The 22,277-nt window shown below is 41.2% G+C and overlaps 1 protein-coding gene across 1 annotated transcript in view; it reads right to left on the bottom strand.

The window, feature by feature from the left end:
- Positions 1 to 22,277, bottom strand: part of SLC9A2 (solute carrier family 9 member A2) — a 107,720-nt gene that overhangs the window by 47,011 nt on the left and 38,432 nt on the right. The window contains exons 2-3 of the mRNA XM_064268575.1: positions 19,420 to 19,883; positions 10,260 to 10,510 (exon numbers count right to left, since the gene is read on the bottom strand). Coding sequence (XP_064124645.1) covers positions 10,260 to 10,510; positions 19,420 to 19,883 — 715 coding nt within the window. The remainder of the gene's footprint in view (positions 1 to 10,259; positions 10,511 to 19,419; positions 19,884 to 22,277) is intronic.

The raw sequence follows: 22,277 nt of genomic DNA, 5'->3' as shown, positions 1-22,277 counted from the left end.
AGAAGAGACAAGTTACCAGATGGGGAAAGACTAAACAGCTTTAAAAATCTATGATAATCTTCAAAAATGGAATATTTGGTTTTGCTTAGGGCTATTTATTTGTTTTACTTCATTATTATTATTTGGCCTCCATCAAAAATCAAGTCTCATTTGAGACTTACCTAAAATAAGGCTCCTTGGAAATGACACACCTAAGAAGGCACCAAAACCTTTGGTCAGGTGGGCTCCCAAATTATATCATTTTATTCATTTGCTCTTAAAAAGAAACTAATAAAATGTATTTCACAAAATGAAAGCCTCTAGTGGTAGCATTTGTCATAAGAGTTATTTTTACTTTTCATACTATGTTTTTAGAAACTACTCTAAAATATGCCATATGCTGCTTCCTGCATTCTTAGCATACCTTAAAATACCTAATTACAAACTGCGTAATTGAATCATATGTGACTCATGTCATTTAGAAGTCATGGGTTGGATAAGTTATGTTACCCATACAGAGCTTAATGTATGGGCTTTATTGATCTTCAGTTAGTTTGCAGAGTAAATACAGACAAAAATAGAGATCAAAAAGTTTGTAATGATGTTTTAGCTCTTAGAAGGTCCCTGGGTGGTATGTATGGTTTGTGCTCAACTTGTGCTCAACTAGTAGCTGAAAGGTTGGCGGTTTTAACCCACCCAGAGGCACCTCGGGAGACAGGCTTTTTGATCTACTTCTGAAAGGTGAAAACTCTCTGGAGCAGTTCTACACTGCCCACATGGGGTCGCCATGAGTTGGAACTGACTCAAAGGCAACTAGCAACAACTAATCAAAAGATTGGCAGTTCAAAGCCCCCCAGTGGCTCCACAGAAGACTGGCCTGGCAAACTGTTTCCATAAAGGTTACAGCCAAGAAAACCCAGAGTAGGAGCTCAGTCCTACTCTGTAACACATGGATGGTCTAGTCATATGTTGGAACTGACTGGACGGTAACAGGATTGGTTTTGGTGTAGCTCTAAAATGAGGCAAAAAAATACATAATCTTGAACACTGGATGTTTGTGTAAATTTTCAATTTCAATTCAAGGAAAATATAAAATACCCAACTCAGGGAACATTTTTAAATACTTTGCTTATCTCCATTCCTGAAGGGATCACAACTTTTCCTCAGAGAGAGTACTATTTTCAGCCAAGTTTTGAAGATGTTTATCTCAAAGCCCCCTACACTGTGGTCTTTGGGGTAACCTTTTTCCTTTCCTCCAGCTGGCTTTAAATTGAGTTCTTAATAATCACCAGCCACCCTCCACCCTCCTCTCAATTATTCTTCCCTTACTTTCTGATTTTCCCTATTTGCAAAGAAAAAATTCTTTATATAAAGGTCATGGTTACCATCGATGGAGGGAAAGCATTTTTTTTCTGTTCTAATTTTCCCATCTTCTCATGCCCTAGTTTTTTTTCTTTTAGTTTGTCAAAGGGAAGAACAGCTATCTCAACTAGTCTTCAAATGTCCAAAGAGCAAAAACTTATGATGAGCACTGTAGAACAAGAACAATGCTGTGTAATAGAAATATTACGCAAGCCATCTGTGAAATCTTAAATTTTCTAGTAGCCACATTTAAAATAAGTAAAAAGAAACTGGTGAAATTAGTTTAAAAAATATTTTACACAACATATCAAAAATATTGTCACTTCAACATGTAATCAGCATAAAAATTATTAGTGAGATATTTTACAATTGTTTTTCCCACTAAGTCTCCAACATCTGGTATGTATTTTAAACTTACCCCACCCATTGCCATGGAGTCAATTCCGACTTATACTGACCCCACAGGACAGAGCAGAACTGCTCTATAGGGTTTCTAAGGCTGCCACCCTTATGGGAGCAGGCTGCCACATTTTTCTCCAACAGAATGGCCAGTGGGTTCGAACTGCTGATCTTTGGGTTAGCAGCTGAGTGCTTAACTGCTGCACCACCACATCTCAATTTGGACTAGCCATATTTCAAGTACTCAATAGCCACATGTGGTTAGTGGCCACCCTATTGGATAGCACTGAGGAACCAAGTGACAGCCCACTGGTTTTGCTCTTCCACCATCCCTTAAATAACTGACTTCAAGGAATCAAGCAAATGCTGGCATTCACCCATTGACTCTGTTTCATTAAATAGTTTAAAACACATACATAAGGAGGAAAATCCCACAAAAACAAATGCAGATGTTTTCATGACTCATTTACACCCTTCTGACTGAGGTTTATAATTTCAAATCCCCCCACCCCTGCTGCTTTTCTAATCTTACTGTGCAATTTAGGAAAGGTTGTACCAAAGCAAAGATGTGTGAGCAATCATGAAAATCAGGTGCTTTTTGTTTGTTTTTACTTTTTGCTGAATAGGCCGAAGGCGTCCAGAAAATTAAGGGAGATACAACGTGCTTCCTCATTATTTATCTAATTCCCTGACTCTTTTTGATACTTTTTGCCCCTCTCCGTGTGTTTTTCCTAAAAGCCTTTCATATAAAATTGATTTAAGAATCAGTTAGTATAGAAGGGCACAAAGTTAGAAGTCCGCTGACTCAGTGTCCATTCCTAATAGTGCATTAATTAATAGTACATTCATTTCTATTTCACCTTGAACAGTTGCTTAGCATTTCTTTTTCACTGATATTTGGGTAAAACAATTTCTTACATTCACTGGTTTCTACCCTGTACTGCAAATGGGCACCTAAGAAATGGGAAACTGAGGAAAATGTCTTTGAAACATGTGAAAACACAAAAGCAAGATGATTTTCATTGCCTTAAAATAAAATTTCCAATGAAGTTTACAAAAAGGGTGGAAAACAAATTAAATCTTTACCTCCATTTTAGTCAAAAAATGTAATGCAATTGGTACTATTCACGGCGTCATTTTACCTTGTTGCCTTGGCTTCAATCTAACACAGGTTTGCCAAAGGAAAACCTTCAGAGGGCAATGAAAAGATCATTGTCTAAATCGTGTCTAGGCCCAACTTCTGGAATGCTGGGCTTGAGGAATTCTGAATGACCTTCACAGAGGAAGGTATTAAAACAAGTTATCCCACGGAGGTGTCTTTAAAAGACTTAAAAACAGCCATTAAAACGCAAACACACTCAAACACACACACGCACAACAGCACAGTGTCCCTCTACCATAAAAGCGTCTTTAGCAATGTCTAATGACAAATTCTTATTTGATTGTTCTTAGTTTGAATGATACAATAATACATTTTCTTCTGTAAAATCTTTTTTAAATTACTTTCAAAAAGCACCTTTTTGTAGTACATCTATCTATAGAAAAATAGATTATACATATATATAGTTGCCATTTCAGCAGTTTTTACATGTATAATTCAGTGACATTATTACTTTCATCATGTTGTGCAACCAATATAAGCCCACACGTACTCTACACATCTGTGCATCTTTTATGCTGGTAAATTCAGGTCAAACGTCTCACGTGCACACAACTGAATTTCTCTCCATAACTCACAGGTCTCTGGTTTCTTACCATTGCTCTTGCAAGAATACTTTCATAGTCACCATCAATTTTGAACATAAAAACAATTTGAAGGTTCCACCCATTCATATTTAAGGGATCTTAAATCTGTTGAAATTTGTTAAGTATCTAAAAACATAAAAACTACATTAATGTTAAAACAAACCTCTTAAGTTTAGGTGGAAAAAAGAAAACCATCACCTCTACTGCTGGAATTCATTGTCTTCAGAGGTCTGGGGTTTCTTCCCCTGTATTCCAAGCCTCCCAAGCTGAGTCTGCCATGAGTGAGAGCAGCAAAAGCCCAGCCACGACATGCTTCCGAGCCACAGACGTGTCCTATCCCATAATGCCTTGGTTTCTGTTGTCATGAGACTAAACTAGCCTGTCATCTCAGACCCCTTCGTCCTATACACCAACTTGTCCGCCGTGCATTGGGCCACTTGATTCATTTACCCCCACTTCCCAAAGAAGGAAAGCAACACATTAGGTTATTTTGGGTGGGTTTTACATGCTGTCCTAAGGTGGCCTAACTGTGGGCCTAGATGCATGTTTATGTCGTGACAAGGGCCACGGGCATGTAGCCGAGTTTCTGGCTACACATGACGATCCCATCAGATTTTAAAGGGATCAGTTATTGCCAGGAGAACCATCAGTGAAATCAGACACCATAATCAAAATACAACTTTACTTACAAAGGCAACGTAAGGTGTAACGTCACAGTGAAAAGACTAGAGAACATGGTACCAGAAATCCGAGGTGATAGTCTTGATCCTTCTCTCCATTCTTCCAAACCTGATCTTCCTCACACTTCAAAGAGTTGACATGAAGGTCGTATTGACTTCATGTATTTGCAAGTATTTTATAAATATTATGTTTTGTATAATGTTTTACGAATGGCCTGCGATGTAATGGGTTCTTTGTTTTTGTTTTTAAACTTTTGAGAAGAAGGGTGTAAAAACGGTGTGGAGCATCAGGCCTCATCTAACTTCACAAGGGGGAGGGGAGAGAATCAAGGTCAGCATCAGCCCCAGGCTGATTGCTATGAGGTGGAGGTGAGACATACCGCCTCTCCCCAACCGTTTTACCAATTCTGACACCAGCCATCCCTCCCACAGCACTCTCTACTTCTCTGCTGGGTTTGATAATTCCTTGCAATGGCCACATGCTCACAGACCATACTCACAGTTATGGGGTTTATTAGGGAAGTAACAGATTACAATTCAGAATCAAGAAGGACTCAGGATACAATCCTTTGGTCAGGACAGCTTCTCAGCTATACCTACAGGCAGGCCTCTCCCTCAGCCACTTGGCTCCTCAGCCTTTGGCCTGGCCTGGCCTCTGCCCTGCTTGGACCAGTGTTACAAAGCTCTTTAGCTCTGCCAATAAGTGTCTGGAGGCACCCCACTCCGCCAGTAAGCCTCGGCCAGAAGGCACCTAGTTCCCCTGCTCTGTGGGTCAGGGAGCCTGCCTCTGTCAAGTGCCCAGAGGCGCTTCGCTCCATCAGCAAGCCTCAGCTGAAAGGCACTTGGCTGTCTCGCTCTGTGCATTGGCACACCCATCGTAGCCACCTTGCTCTGCGGGTACCAGTCTCCTGGTTCTGTTGCCACTGTTTCTCTGCCATTGCTTCTTATCATCTTGTGCCATCTCTGGTGTTATAGCTCTCTCTGTGTCTCCTGGGTCTAGGAGGCTTTCAGCCCAGGGACCCCAGGTCCAAAGGATGCAGTCTGCTTCTGTGTCTTCTTATTGGTGGTAGTGAGGTCCCCTCTTCCCACCTCTGGAATGGTTCATTTTACATCTAGTGGAATGGCAAAACTGACCAATCCCCTAGGTCAGATAGGGTTCCATACACCTTATTTGCATGGTCCCACCCCTGTAAGGGTTTCATGCACCTTATTTGCATTGTTATCAAGCAGTCCAATCCCCTTGGTGGGCCACGAGCACCTTATTTGCATAGTCCCACCTAATCATTTTGTGGGAGTCACAAGACCACAAACGGCTGAAAGGGCCGTATTAAGTAATTCACTGCACCGAAAACAATAAGAATGAACTAGTAATTCTAGCAGTGTAGGGTTATGATTTCCTATGATTGTTTCTTGAAGAGATGGTTTTGTATATGCTACGGATGGTGAGCAAACCAAGAGAAAATCGATGGAAGCTATGAAATGGTAAACAAAGGTATGCCTTCCTATTTTTCTCAAAGTTTTAAACAGATGCCAATTTCCAATATCTAAAGAAAATCTGGAAAAAGAGACAATGTGATCTTCACGTCTTCAAAGGGAACTGCCTCAGGCCGGGGAGCTGGACCTGCTCTGGAGACTTCATTCCTGAACCTATCATTACAGGAATTTATGATACATTCTCGTTTTTTACATTTCATTGAAATTTGCTGGTTCCTGTTTTTAAAAGTGGATATTGGGATATATTTTGGACTGGCCTAATAACTGGAGGCCCATGTTCTGGATCTAACTCTCCACTGAGTCACTCTTTGACCACGGTTTGCCCATCTGGGCCTCAGTTTACTCATACGTAACGTGAGATTAACAATCTCCATTTCCTACTTTCTTCACAGTAACGGTGATAAATAATTAAGACAACAGACAGAAATTACCCTAAGTACCCTCAAGGGGAAAGAGATGAAGGAATTATTAATCTCTCAAAACACAACTATGAATTGTTAGGCATCTACTCTCTTATCTGAAGGAAGAGTTAGCCATTTTCTGAAATTCCTGGACCACATCAGAGAAAAATATTTCCCTGGCAGGTTGCAACTGCTATGAGTGTCAAGGGTCTCTCTCTCTCCAGAACAGTGAGTTTCAGTGTTCCATTGATCAGAGCAAAGAGGACTGTGTAGGGGCAAAAGGTGAGGACCAGAATGGTGTTTACATCCAAAGGGGAAAACCAATGCCCCACCTCAGGGCACTCCGTATTGGTCCAAATTTTAGGACTCGTTTTAGGCATCTGTTGGCGTCCTTGGGTAAAGAAAGGAATAATCAAGCATCACAGTGTTATATTTCTGAGAATTTTTCTGAACATAAAGCCCAAACACATGAGGCCAGGCATGAATTTTGTAAATCAACTGCTATTAATTTATACCTTATATCCCCTACTTGGAAACTCTGTGGGGCAGTTCTACTCTGTCCTATAGGGTCGCTATGAGTCGGAATCAACTCGACGGCACTGGGTTTTGGGTTATCCCCTACTCTGGTACTTTCTTTACTCCAAGGCATTCAGTGTTATTAACATGGGAAGTCACTGGTTTAGGAGACAAATAGCAATGATCCCTTAACTTTAGCCAGGAGTTCTGTGAAAACTAACTCTGAACACACACACACACACACACACAGAGAGAGAGAGAGAGAGAGAGAGAGACAGGTCTCTATTACAACCATTTATTCCAGTAGAGTCTCAAATGAACAGAAGAAGAAAATTAACAAACAGGGAATTTCATCTACCCTCTTGGTTTCTGTAGCTAAAACCATCATGAACTCACAAGAAGACATGAGCATAAGTGGTTCCTTAACATTCAATTCAACTGTAAGGCATTAAGAAAGACCACAAGGGGGAAACCAAATCTAAAATGACCATAAATCATCTCTCCAAAGAGCTTATAATACAAGGGATGAGAAGACCAGTATAATGCCACCTCATAATCTTTCACGTATTTGGTATCAGTGAAAATCACAGGAAGCTAGAGTTTCGTGATAAAAATAAAGAGCAGCAACAGTAGGCATTGTGAAGAGCAAGGCACATTGCTTTCAGCATCTCAAAGAAATCAAGATGCTGGAATCCTGCCCAGGGCTTTCCAGGCTGAAAGACTGATTGCATTTTGAAGCCAAATCCGGATCTTCTGATATACAGAAGGATATTTCTTTTTAATCAGATTTTAACAACTACCTGCTCATTAAGTAATATTCTCAAAGAGGCTGCCGAATAGTCTACCCAAGACAAAGGTGACCTACAAGGGGTTACTAAATATGGAAGGCTATAAGGAGAGGAAAGGAAGAAGAGAGAAATGGCCAGAAGAAGGGAGGGAGAGAGAAGGCAAGGAAGCAGACCAGTAGGCAAAACTCAAAAGACCACATTTTATAGCTTTACACCATTTTAGAAATTAACAGAGAGGTGGTTTAACCTCTACACAGGCTTTCCTTTCTGGGTGGCTGCTGGTTGCTCTTCAGGAAACAAAGAAAGCACTGAGCATGCTGAACATGCCGTGTGCCTTCATTCCATTAACCTTCAAATTTGTTATTGACCGGCAAAAGAATGAATGCAATTAGCATAAAGTAGGAGAGGAATGTCTGCACTCAGTACAACTTAAGCCCAGAAAAAAAATACCCGTTCTAGAAAAGAGCTGTCTATGAACGTGCAATTTTAATTAAGTTGTTGTATTGTATCCTCTTGACCCACATCCCAAGGCAAACACGGGAATTACAAAGTGGAAGTGCACCTAGTGGACTTCCAAGGTGGAAGTCCCTACCTATGCCACACAGAAGCATCACACCTGGGCTGATCACAGCGCATTAGAAAACAGGCTGTTACATCTGAGATCAAACACATGCCGAGAAAAATCTGTCCCTTAATTTGCTATCGTATTACATTGGGTGTGCACAATAACGCTACATGCCAAGCATTTTAAACCTCCTGTGATGTCTTATTTAATGGTTAATTTTAGTAAACTCTGTGCAATGAATTTATTAGTTTAAACATAATAAAGTAATTTTCTGGACACTAAGTTGTAAGATAAATACTCACTTTTAAGTTGGAAACGAAGGTAACGTTTTTCATCCAACAGCATTCTGCAGCGGATAATTAACCCAGGTGGTGCAGTGATTAGGTGCTTGGCTGCTAACCAAAATGTCAGCAGTTCAATTCCACCAGCTGCTCCTTGGAAACCCCATGGGGCAGTTCTGCTCTGTCCTATAGAATCACTATGAGTGGGAATCAACTTGACAGCAACAGGTTTTGGGGTTTATTTGCTGGGGTACATGGCCCCATTGGTGCCTGATCTCTCAATTTCCAGAGCAAGTGAGCCCATGGTCAGTTCTTCACAAGGGGTCAGCGACTTAACGCAGTGCACGCCTTCCCAACCCCGTGGACTGTGGGTCTCACCGCCATTCCAGAGCAGAGCTGCACCAGGACTACAACTCCATCCATCCCCTCAAACCCTCCTCCCATCCTCTGGCTCCTCACTCAGCCCAATACCTGCTCTTGAAATTAGAAAGGCATTTAGATAACTACTCTGTTGGTGTTCTAGAACTTGTCAACAGGCACATCTCCGGGAGTATCGGACCTACACACAATGCAACTCAAGGCCCTCACACATACTGTTATGACAACGCTGCTAAGAAAATAGACATTAACTGCCGCCCCCGCAATCTTTTTACAGACCTTGCGTGCTACCTGATCTTGTGTTTTCCCTGACACTGGCTAGGAACAGTGGGGAACTGGAAGTCGTACAAATGATATGAATAGCAACCAGGAAGATGCACAGCACTTCATTATTGGGTCAAACTGGATTAATATGTTGCTTTATTTAGATTCTGCTCTGAAGCAGAAAACCGCACAACGAACGTTGTAACTCGTAACTCAGTGGATGCTGGCTCTCCTGGGGGAAGTGAATTGGACGTTTTAGCTTTCTTTCACTGCTTTTGATACAAAGTTGCACATTCCAAGAAAACCAAACCGGTTGCTATAGAGCCGATTCTGACTCCAAGCAACCCTATAAGACAGAGTAGAACGCCGCACAGAGTTTCCAAGGAGTGGCTGGTGGGTTTTAACTACCGACCTTTTGATTAGTAGCTGAATGCCTAACCACTATGCCACTAGGGCTCCAAAGTAGTGCATGGGAGGAGAAAATCAAAATAGCCCTTAAAGCATCACCGAAACCAGGGTGCAAAAGAAAATCTTAGAAAGAAACCCGGCTTATGTTTACAACAACAGAGCTCTAAATACACACAGCAGGTTTTGCATTGAGCCTGGCACATACCGAACAATAATAAATATTTGTCGAAATAAAAGGCATTAAATTATTAAGTATGTCTCACTGACCATATATAGGATGTGACCATAACATAGTAAGGCTTGTTTCTGGAAGCTTCCAAAAACATCCACACCCAATGAGTACCCTCCTTGAAAGTGATTCTCTAAAGGCTAAAATCAGATTCAAACACTGCCAGTCTTCAGCCCACTTGTAGAAGCTCTCTTTGAGAACATCCTTCAGAATCAGTTTGCACCTGATACAAATAAATGTCTTGCTTTATGATCATACCTGTTGATTTAAAAGGAAAAAAAGCTAAACTTTTTGTGCTTTGAGTGACTTTATGCTATTATCTCAAATCAAAACTATCAAAGTAAGTATTTTCTACACCAAGATTATTCAAATGAATATGCATATGTGTTTCCAAAAGAATGCCAAAAGCAGTTTGGGCAATGCAGCCTTGTGGGAATGAGTCTACAGACTCCAACACTGACAACAATGAGTGGGCGTCAAACCCATATGGCGTCAGATCTTCAACCCAACATTTTATTGTCGTATTTCATGAGGCCCAGGACATAACTTTTAAGGAGTTTTCCATTTTAGTACCAGATTACTTTAAGTAAATTTGGCTGATAGATATTTTCACTTCAAAGAGTAAGAAAAATCGATCTTTAATCGTTCTTAAAAGAATTTAAGGGAAGCTACTTTTTTACAAAACCTATTCAAATGTCATATCTTTGCTTAAACTACACAAATTCAAGAAATTAAGTGGTTTTGACAGAATGATCAGTTAAATACTTACGCCATGATGCCTGAGAGGTGAAACATCTCAGCTGTGATATAGGACAAATAACTGTACAGGAAGACGAAGAGTGGCTCGATCACCCGGATGTTGTGTGTGAACCGAGTCGTAAACGCCGCTATGAATCCCAGGAAGACACCAATCAGCACCCCACCAATTCCCACGACAAAGAAATTGGCAATTCCAGCAAACACATCAATGGTCTCAATGGTTTTCATCTGGCAAAAAGACTTGAACAAATTGTACAGGACCTGTGGGACAAAGAAAACACACTGTCAAGACCCCTTCCAATTTTCCCATCATCATTCAGGCCACAGAAAAGTCCACCTGGCCTTCTAATAAGGAAAATTCTTTAGTGTATCAAGGTGGATGATAACTGGTGATAATTCTGTATTTGTTTATCTCATGTTTTAATACTGTGGTTTAAACAAAAAAAACAAACAAAAAACTTAGATAATAATGTGTTATATGGGAAACTGTTTCTAAATGGCAGGGAAAGGAGAATTCAAAATGATTATATAACTTATGCTTGAAACATTCTTCTCTAGATATCATCTGAAAGGTTATTTTAAAATATGTGCTTGCTATTAAACACACCCTTCTATTGCCATCCCTTGGGAAGTAGTTATGTCATCAGGAAAGCTCCTCAGTGCTGCTGTGGATTTATTTACCATTTAAGGCCCTGTCATGGGGTCACACCATAGAAGGGATTTGCCCCCTCAGTATAGGTACCCGACCTGAAGAATGCCTCCTCCCGGATCATGGAGGTGAACCCATCTCTTTACTCCCCTCCACCCCGTCCCAGACACTCATATACATGGCTGGTAATATCGGGAGCGTAACAAGAGACCCAAAAGAATTTTCTTAAAGCAAAGAGGCATCACGCTCTGTGTGTGTGTGTTGTTGTTGTTAGCTGCCATACAGTCACTCCCCAACTCATAATGACCCCATTTGTACATGAACAACTAAACAAAACACTGCCTGGCCCTGCGTTATAGTCGGTTGCGTATTGAACCCTTGTGATCTACAGGGTTTTCATATGTTAGTTTTCAGATGTAGATCTCCAGGCCTTTCTTCCTAGTCCATCTTCATCTGGAAACTCTGCTGAAACCTGTTCATCATCCTAGCAACACGCAAGCCTCCACTGACAGGTGGCTGCTGGCTGCACATGACGTGCACGGCGAGAAATTGAACCTGGGTTTCCCACATGGAAGATGAGAATTCTGCCACAGAACAACCAATGCCCCTTGTGTGTGTGTGGGCAAGGGGGTGTATATCCACTATAACCACATACGTACGTAATTTGTTCCCTTTAGAAGTTGACTACATTGCTGTTTATTTCCTGACAAATACATGCAGTATTTATACTGTCTGAGTTTAATCGGAATAGACTCGACGGTACTGGGTTTGGATTTTGGTTTTTTTGAGTTTAATTAATGCTTCAGAAATGTGAGGCAGTTTATGACAGTTGTGCAATATGCTTTCAAGCATGTTTCTGGGGGTCACAGAGTCGATTAGAATGGTAACGAGGGCTTAAAATCCACTGCTTTTTCATAAAGTCATGAAGTAAAATAACAATCAAGTGGGTGCCCAGCTTCTCTTCTCCATGATATTTATATTCCGGGGGCATCTGGGACCTCCAGGAGGGCAGACTGACAGAATGTCAGGGACAAAGAAAGGCCTTTCAGAGCGGGTGCTGTGTGACACCCTCATGTGGGTTTTGAGAAACTCAAAATTTAACCAATATCTCCACAGTCACACAAAATACCAGATACCATACCAGAATCTGGGTCTCCTGACCAGGAGCGAATTATCCAGTAAGCAAGGTAAGCACGGTGCTTACCTTGCTGACCAGATCATCTGTAGTGAACAAGTTCATGTTTTTCACCACACCAAAGATTCTGCATCTGGGTATGGCTGGCATCTGTCTCTCTCCCAACCCCACAGCACCTTCCTACAGAATCAAAGCCTCTTTTCAAATGTACAATCCCTGACAGGGGCAGATGACCCAGTAAGCAAGGTAAGCACTGGCTTACTTGTAAAATGCAGTGAAACTCATGTGAAATTGTTCACTACATTTTATAAGTAAGCACAAGTAAACCCATGCTTACCTTGCCTATTGGATAATCCACCCCTCCTTCTGACCTTCTGGTTAAGTTTTTCAAGGTTCAGCCTCTGGAATCTCCCTGCTAAATCTAGTGTGTCCTGGTGTCCTGACAAAGTGTCACGTCACTCTCTGCACCTCACCCACGGTCCTTGACTGCCTACCCATTACCAGTTTTGTGTACTTTCTTCTTTTTCTACCTCACCCATGGCCCTTTATAGCCTACACATTACAGGTTTTCCATAATTCCTCCTCTTTTCTGCTGGATTATAAACTCTTTGTGGTCAAGAATCATACCTTGTTGTGATTCATATTTTCAAGGTTGCCTAGCCCATGACAACAGATGTCTGCTGCTGTTGTCTTTTAAAAAGTAGAGGATAATTACTTAGAAAGCAGTGGGATTTCCTTTACTTCTAGTAGTTGATATAACACTCAAGAGTATTTGTCACCTTTCCACCAAGAAATGACCTGAATAAGAAGAAGAAAGCAATTCACTCCCCCAAGGGCTTAAGTATCTTGAAGGCATCATTGTTCCCCAGAGAAAATACCGGCTTCAGGCAGCAGCATCCGCTTCCTACTTTCTTCCAGAGGCTTCGGTTTCATCAGCATTGACATGCCCCAATCACTTCCTGAGAGGATAGAAGATGTGCTATACACACCCCTCACCTCAAACAGCCGAATCCAAAAGGTGACCATCGCTGGCAGCACTGAGGAGAGATGGGTTCACCAGCTGACCATTTCTGCACTGACAACCTCTCTACCAGACCATTCCAGGCACTGTGCTGCCATCCACAGACTCCTCAGCTTCTGCCATCCATGCTTCCTGCCTGCATAAGCTAATCTCATCTCTCCTTTGCTCTAACCCCCCTGCAGCCACCATAAGACTTACTTTCTTTAAATGTTGCCATTCTGTTTTTCACTCCCAAGTTTGAAATCTATGACTGCTTGACTCTGGAAAGGCTTAATAGTCTCACCCCATACACCTGGCACACTGTTCTTTTTTTTTTTTTAACCAGTTTCCAACATCCTTCAGTCTAGGGGTGAAGGTCTTATCGTACCTGCCCTTGGTTTTCTTCTTGTGGTTTCTCTTGGCAGAACCCAGCTTCACTTTCTTCCCTAAGCCTACAGAAACGTCACCTGTCTTTCAAGGCCTACCTGAAGCTGCTGTTCCTCCAAAAAGTCCTCTTAGGTTCCTACGCCCCTTGTAAACCACTTTTCCTCTCATGTCCTGCAACGCAGATGATCTCCAAAACCATTCAGCACTTAATACTGTGCCACCTTGTGTCGTTGGAGCTGTCTCATGAGTGCTCGCTTCATTTCCCCAACACAATTATGAATTCCTTGCCCTCAGAACCCTTGGCTCATTCTTCCTCCCTCTCATTCCCCAGTCCCTAGATCATCTAACACAAGGATGAGCCCTCCAAAGAGATCTCGAATACTAATCTCTAAGGAGTAACTGGCTTCAACAGACCGGCCACAAATGTATCCTCTTTCCAAAACCTTGTTCCTGAAAACTCCATCCATCAAATCTGTTAAAGGTACATTTTGTTTTAAATATCCCTTTAGGTTTTTCAGAGAGTAAAGCTGAGTCCTAGGAACTTTTTTTCCAGCACATGGGTCAGAAGCTACATTTTAATCATTCTGCTCAGATGCCTCTGGTAAAGGAAAGTGCCAGAAAATACCTGAGGTAAAATGTTAACTTGACAAACAGAAAGCTTTCCACAACCTCCCACCTGTTTTACACTGAACCGGATGTCTAATGAAAGCACAAGATAAAATTCTTTTAGTTATACTAGCCACTATCCCATAGTGAGCTCATTCCAATTAAACCCTTTACTTTATCATAAGGGAATCTATGTAGACGAGTGCTTTTGAGTTGTAATTAAGTATGTGCATTTATGTATGTGTGTATGTGTGTGTCAGTGTGTGTGCGCTTTCATTTTGTTCCGGAGAATGTCCTAGGCTACAGATACGTCTCTACTCTGTCTGTGGAAAGCTGGCCTTGGCTCGACAATTGTATGTTTAAGACACTGACATGTCGGTGGTGACTGACGGCTAAATTCTGGACTGGGCTGGCTCGACAACTGAGAACTTTCAAATCTTTCTTCAAATAATGAAAAGCGTACTCATTATTATCATCGCAAAAATAAGTCCATACATGTGTTACACTTAAATCCGCTGCCATCGACTCAGTTCCGACTCATAGTGACCCTACAGGACAGAGTAGAACTGCCCCATAAGGTTTCCAAGGAGTGGCTGGTATATTCAAACAGCTGACCTTTCGGTTAGTAGCCGAATGCTTAACCACTGTGCCACCACCAGGGCTCCTGTGCTAAAATTAGGAGTTATCTACTTTGAACATTGATTAAAAATGTGCAATAATTTAATGATTTAATGACATTATGTAAAGCAAGGACATAAACTATACAAACAGAATTACTCTGTTGCAGAAAAATTGTTTTCAGGTTACTTTTTCTTACGTGAAACATAAAGGATGCCATTTTTACATAAGGGACTGCAGATTTGTTCTGTTACTTGCAAAAGCAAAATTAAGAACCATGTGGTCACTGTGTGCTCTCCAGCTTCAGAAGTTAAATACACTACACAGTGAGCAACGCCTGGACCACCGTGGCCTCACTAGCTTCTACAGAGCCAACTCTCCTTAACCAACCTACTTATGGGAGTTTGAGGAACCTCTCGTAGGTGTACTTGGAAAATGTATTAGAACACTCAATTTTCACATTAATACAATTAACATTAACACAATGCAAACATTAAGTTGTTTGACTATGAACTCCATGGAAACAGCAGGACTTCTCAGATTAACTGAGTACCTGAATAAGCTTTGCCAAGTAAGGGAAACTTTGAAAAGTTTTCATAAAATATGTACTACAAAGGAAAGACAAAAAATTTCCCTGTTTCTATTTCCTTAAACTTTCACAAACAGAAAACTCAATGTCTGAAATGATTTGACGTTGGCCAATACAGAACAAATATATATTAAACGTTGTTAATATTTTAAATAATTGTTATATTTCAATCAGTTATTATATTTATTAGATTATTAATTACTTAAATGATTGGTTTAACTTGGCTAATTAAAATATTTTTACCTAAAGCTTAAAAAAAAAATTTCTCATCTCTTTAATTAGTCTGGTTTTTCAAATTCGATGCAGCAGGAGGTCAACGAAGTTCAAGGACAGTCTTGAGTTATCTGGTTGTATTTTATCCAGCATTGCTGTGTGTTTGCAGGAAAAGGATCCTTTCACGTCAGGCTGGCCTGCCATTTCATCGGCTGTTCCACATTTACACTCATTTCCTTTCTGTCACTGGCCATATTCTTCTCCATATCTCATCTGCAGTCTACCGATAAAGACAGAAGTGCATCCCCAAATGTCTCCCCTCTTGTTATCAATCTACAGGCAGTAGAAGCTTGGTGGCGCAGTAGTTAAAAGCTCAGCTACTGACCAAAAGGTCAGCACTTCAAATCCACCAGCCGCTTCTTGGAAACCCTATGGGGCAGTTCTCCTGTGTCCTGTGGGGTCACTATGAGTGGGAATCGGCTCAAAGGCAACGGGTTTGGATTTTGGTGTGGGCAAACACTTAGCACAGAAAACGCCTTTCAGTTCCTTCTGTGAACCCTGGTTTCACAGAACATCGTCTGCATCAAAGTCATCAACTGCTCAAGCCAAACAAAAAGCAACCTTCCCACACTACTACGAACGTGCTTCCTGCTGCTGCTCGGCCTTTGCCTTATCACAAGATTAAGTTCAGTGACCCAAGGTTAGTATGTATTCTTTTGGGGTAAAATGTATCCAGTTTCATTCATAAAGACTGTCTGTATTTTTTCTATTGTTTGTAATTTTTCCAGTTACTCCCAATCCATGATCGCCCTGGACAATAGCACAAAGAGTTTGATCTATAATTTATACATTATAAATTTCTCTTCGCTTTAAAAAATTTTTGTGCTACGTATTACCCCCTTCAACTTTGAATTTATCCTGTTTGGGGGAAGGAGTTAGTTAAGTTGACCTGTGGAGGCAGTAGTGGTTCAGTGATAGAATTCTCCCCTTTCACGTGGGAGAACCAGCCCAGCCAGTGTACCTCCTGTGCGGTCACACACGACTGTCAGTGGAGGCTTCTGTGTTCCTATGATGCTGAACAGGTTTCAGTGGAGCTTCCAGACTAAGACAGACTCGGAAGAAAGGCCTGGTGATCTACTTCTTAAAATCAGTCCATGAAAACCCTATGGATTCCACCTGATCATGAGGATGACGTAGGACCATGCAGTGTTTTGTTCTGTTGTACATGCGGTCACCATGAGTCAGGGGCCAGCTCAATGACAGCTAACAACAACAACAATTTCACCCATCCTCCAGATTTCTTTTTGAACATTCATTCTTTCTTTTTAATCTCTACCCTTTCGTCTGCAATACCTACTGAACCATCATTTTCACTGTATACATCATCGTCTGTATTTTTCATACCTTACCCTATTCCATGAGTTCCTTAAACCTCTCCTACACTATGAATCAAAGGATCTTCCATAAAACATCTTACCTCTATTCTTTGAGAGTACCCAGCTAGGAAGCAAAGTTATAATTTTTCATACTACAATTCTAATTATTCCAAATACCTGGTCAACTTGGCTCACTCTTCAGATAATTCAGTGAGAGAAACATCAGGTAGGTTTATTTTTGGCATTGGGTAGGAAAACCCTTAGGCGTATCCTGGTAGCTTGTGCTTCCGGCTGTTAGGGCCCATGGGCTTTCAACCCAGAGTATATAACCTACCAGGCTATATAACCTCTTTTATGTGAAACCATTACAGTGGTTGTGATTTATAGGTTCCGGCCATGTGACAAGGGCTTCCACTTCTGAAGATTTGCCATGCCCTTTTTCTGTCCTTGTCCACCTTCCCGTATTGGAATGGCAGGCCCTCGCTTTGGCCCACTGCCCTCCCTGGCTTAGCCCTCCCTTTCTGTCTCCAAAACCACATTTATGGCTTTTGTGCCTCTGACAGGAAACTCAGAACATACTTCTGGAATGCACAGGGCCTTTGCATACTTTCAACAGTGGTTTAACAAGATCCTTTCCTGAGATTCAATTCTTGACAAACTCAAAGAATGGACCACTGAGATGTCTGAATGAAAGGTTTTGTAACAGGAGACAAGGCGGTGTCAAGGCATGACGTTTATTCTAAAACTGGCCTGACTTGACCTCAGGTATCGTAGTAAGGTATTGTTATTCCTTTGTAAAGTTTTCTTTATACCAGATAGATGCATTCTAAGAATTCCACATTAAAATGTCCTCAGTCTCTCCCAGTGAGGGTAAAATTTACGTACCAAACATAAGTCACAATGGAAAACTTGATGCCCTGGAAATTGGAATGAGGCACAAAATGTCTTCATTATTATGGAAGTTTCTCAGTCAAATTTTAGTATATGTAAGTTAATGAATAATCACTGTTAATGAATGATGGAATAAATGAAGTGGATTTTATTGCTTCAGTGAGGTGACTTAGCTGTCTTTAAGTCTTATATTCTAAAAAAATGGGATTTCTTCATCAGTAAATTGTTTTCTACACAAGAATGTTCACACGGAATTAATGGGTATCATTAAAGATGATATCTTATTCAGTTAGGGGTCTAATCTTGTTGTAGAACACAGGCTAACATAGAAGAACGTTGGTTTCTACATCAGCAGTGAAATGAGTCAGGAATAGCATTTTGATGATACGAACTAATGGAGAGGGCAGTATAAATGACTTAAGTTACTTAATTACACTTTACTGAATCTTCTCCACCTCGACTTTCTTATCTGCAAAATGGAAAGAATATTTTATCTACTACCACATAGGTTGTCTAAAGACTGCAGCCATGCTAAGCATTCAAAACAGTTTAATGGTTATCATTACTATCACTATTACTACTACAGAATCGCAATATAAAGCGGCATCACCAGTGCTAACCGATTTGCTTAGCAATCAAGGCTGACTCAAGGCTTTCATTAGCAGAGCTAGAGCCATTCACAGGCCTGTGCGAGAAGGGAGAGGCTTCCTTATCCCTGTTGGCCACACCCCGCCTGAGTTCAGAAGGCAAGGTGGAAATGAATTTTGTCAACATTAAGATCCTAACAGCCTCTGAGTATAATTAGGTGTCAATTAACAGAGAATTATAGATAATTTGTGTTCTCTGAATAAATTCCAGCTTTTTTTTTTTTTTATGGGAAAAGGAGGACTACCAGAAACATGTTGGCGGAGTAGTAAGAGGAAGTGACTCTGTGATGAGGAGGCTGCCTCAAATCATCAGCATGACAAACTAACCAACCCCAGATAATGAGTAGCCCTTAGTAGGTATTATGGTTTCCCATGTATTCTACACACTGTAAATTGATGGCAGTACTTCTCACAAAGCATCCTGAGACTTGAAATCCTTTAAATGGTGATCAAAGACCATGACCTTTAAAAGCGCCAATCTGATAAATCTTCGAAGATAAACCTTCATCACAATCACTTGACGCTCCTCTGGCATAAGCAGTTAACCAGCTACCTTCAAGTTGACTGTGACTCATGGTGACGCTATGTGTGTCACAGTAGAACTGTGCTCCACAGGGTTTTCAAGGGCTGATTATTTAGAAGTAGACTGCCAGGCCTTTTTTCTGAGGCACCTCTGGGTGGACTTATCTGCCAACATCTTGGTTAGCAGCCAAGTGCATTGACCATTTACGCCACCCAGGGACCCCTTCCTCCAGCATAAACACAGGGCCGTGTAAGCAGGATTTGCTATATAGTTTGTCAGGCCCAGCAGAAGATGAAATGAGGGACCCCTTGTTCAAAAAGTATTAAGAACCTCAAGACAGTGACAGAACATTAAACCAAGTGTGGGGCCCTCTGAGTGCAGGACACTGCGCTGCACGGGTGCACACTCAGGAAGCTGGCCCTGCTTGTAAGGTCTCACCCAGCATGTTTACACTTCCTTTTCCTGGCTGTCTGTCTCAAAAAGCTGGTGGGTGAGCCCCACGTGCTGGAGTGATGCAGCGGGAATGTGTTACTCACCACTGTTACTGCATCATTCAGCAGCGACTCGCCAAAGACCAGGATGTACAGCTGCTCATTGACGTGAATGTTCTCAAAGACAGCAAGCACAGCCACGGGATCCACTGCTGAAATCAAGCTGCCAAAGAGTAGGTTCTGGAGCAAAGTGATGTCACTCAGGCCAAATGCTTCAATCTGGCAGATACCAAACAAAGACACTCCAATGCCAATGGAATTCCAAAGTGTCCCCACCACAGCATACCAGAAAATGGTGCCAATGTTCTCAAAGAAAGGACGAGTTGGCATGAAGTAGCCCGCATCAAGTACAATGGGCGGAAGGAGATATAAGAAAAAGACATCAGTCTTCATTGCAGGTGGAGACTTTTCATCTACTCCAAAAATAATCCCACCTAGTAGAAGTCCAACCATTATAAGAAGGCAGCTTTCAGGCACTATTGTGGGCAACTTGTGGTAGAGATGGAAGCCTGTTAAGGAAAACATACACATGAAACCAGTTATGCAGGAATTATGGAGAGGGTTATTTGGTTCTCTATGAATAACGACTGGGTCCTATTTCAGAATCTCACAGGTTAGCAAAATTGGCTACTGACTGGCTTTACAGAGTATGATTTAAAAGTCAAATGATTCCCTGAAAACCACTCACAAAGCACATTCAAGCAAAAATTTAAATGTAAATCAGAAATAGGATGTTAGCGATACACGGCATCTACGTAGCACAGTACTCTATCCTTTAGGGTCACTATGAGTCGGAATCGACTCAACGGCAACGGGGGTTTTTTGGTTTTGTTTTGATATTTTATATTTGAAACAATTTGGTGATTTCCAAAGCATTTTTACATGTAACATCTCAAATTTAATCCTCATAAAAACCCTAAAGAGTAAGTAAGGTCCTTTTTCACCCCTACTTTTATTTAATCGAAAACTGAGCTTCTTTGGATGTTTGGATTGCTGCTGTCATCTCTGACATTCAGAATAGTTTTTAACTTATCTAATTTTATTTTTACTTTCAGGTCCTTTCATTTGGAACACTGTCTAATGTTTGCGATATTTGTTCCTTCGTAGTCAACCAAATCAATTCATACAAAGGTACCTTTGGTCACTACTGTATGAAAGATACAAAGATAAGCCTGCCATTATATCCAATCTCAGAAAGACTTTCAGTGAAGGTAAAGGAACTGAATGTTTATGCCTTGACTTACTCTAATACAAGGCAAAGTATGATAAAGTCCCAATCGAGTGCTGTAGTGTTACAGAGAAAGTAGAAATCTGCTGAAGAAGACTTCATGGAGAAGGCAGCATCTGGGCAGAGCTTAAAGGACAGACAGGCATTAAGCACATCCCATAAAAAAACCAAACCTGTTGCCATCAAGTTGATGCTGACTCACATATACCCTATAGGACAGAGTAAAACTGCCCCAAAGGGTTTCCAAGGAGTGGCTGGTGGATTTGAACTGCTGACCTTTTGGTTAGCAGCCTAATGCTTAATCAGGGGCCCACCAGGGCTCCATTAAGCACACAGGGAAGGCATAGAGAGTCTTACAGAAAATGAAAGAAGTCTCTGGGTGGTACAAATGGTTGACGAGCTCAACTGTTAACTGAAATGGTGATTTGAGCCCATCCAGAGGCACCTTGAAAGAAATGCCTGACCATCTACTTCCAAACAATCAGCCATTGAAAACCCTAGGGAGCGTGGGTCTCCTCTGACACACACGGGGTAGCAACGAGTCACCATTGATTCAACAGCAATTGGTACTGGTAAGAAATGAAAAAATGGAGGGGCGTATCTTTCACCTAACCCATGGTGGAGCCCAGTGTGGCTTTAATACAGAGATCACGTTGTTAGGGCAAGGCCTATAGCAGAAAAAGAAGAGGAAATGTGGGTTGGGCCAGCACATGGAGGCTACATGGATGGTAACTTCACACATGTGAGGTTATTTGACAGGGCTTCAGTGGGGAGAGACCTTATTTGCAAGGCAACCACGAGTAGTCATGAAGGCACTCAATGCGTTTTAGAATTAAAGCATCACATGAAAATTATCTGAATTATAGGAAAAGGATATTAAAATGATAGAATAAGTCTTTAGAAACTTAAGAGCACAGAAATTTTAATCAATAAAGCCTTCAAGGCCTAATCAACCAAAACCTGTTGCCGTCAAGTCGATTCCAACTCATAGCGACCTTACAGGACAGAGTAGAACTGCCCCATAGGGTTTCTGAGGGGTGGCTGGTGGATTCAAACTGATGACCTTTTTATTAGCAGCCACGCTCTTAACTACTTCGAGTGCTGAAGTCATAGTATGAAATAGTTTGTGAGCCAAAAAGTGTAATAATCATAGTTTAAAGAAATTTAAAGAACTAATTTCTAAATTTTTTTTTAGTTTCTAAATAGCAAACCACATGTCTGTACATTGCGTATTCAGATGAATATGTAGTAAAACGATTACTTTATTACTCATATTGTAGCTGTTGTCAGGTGTCAATTCTGATTCATAGGGACCCTGTGTACAACAGAATGAAACACTGCCTGGTCCTGAGCCATCTCACAGTCACTGCTATATTTGAACCCATTGTTGCAGCCACTGTGTCAATCCATCTTATTGAGGGTTTTCTTCATTTCCACTGACCCTCTAGTTTACTGAGCATGATGTCTTTCTCCAGGGACTGGTCCCTTCTGATAGCATGTCCAAAGTAAGTGAGATGAAATCTTGCCATCCTCTCTTCTAAGGAGCATTCTGGCTTTACTTCTTCCAAGACAGATTTGTTCATTCTTCTGGCAGTCCACAGTACATTCAATATTTCTCACTGATACCATAATTCAACGAAATTGATTCTTCTTCAGCCTTCCTATACATTGCCCA

Source organism: Loxodonta africana, chromosome 15 (genome assembly GCF_030014295.1).
Source record: "Loxodonta africana isolate mLoxAfr1 chromosome 15, mLoxAfr1.hap2, whole genome shotgun sequence".
NCBI lineage: Eukaryota > Metazoa > Chordata > Mammalia > Proboscidea > Elephantidae > Loxodonta > Loxodonta africana.
The sequence above is the reverse complement of the archived record's forward strand: the minus strand, read 5'-3'. Positions and strand labels throughout refer to the sequence as shown.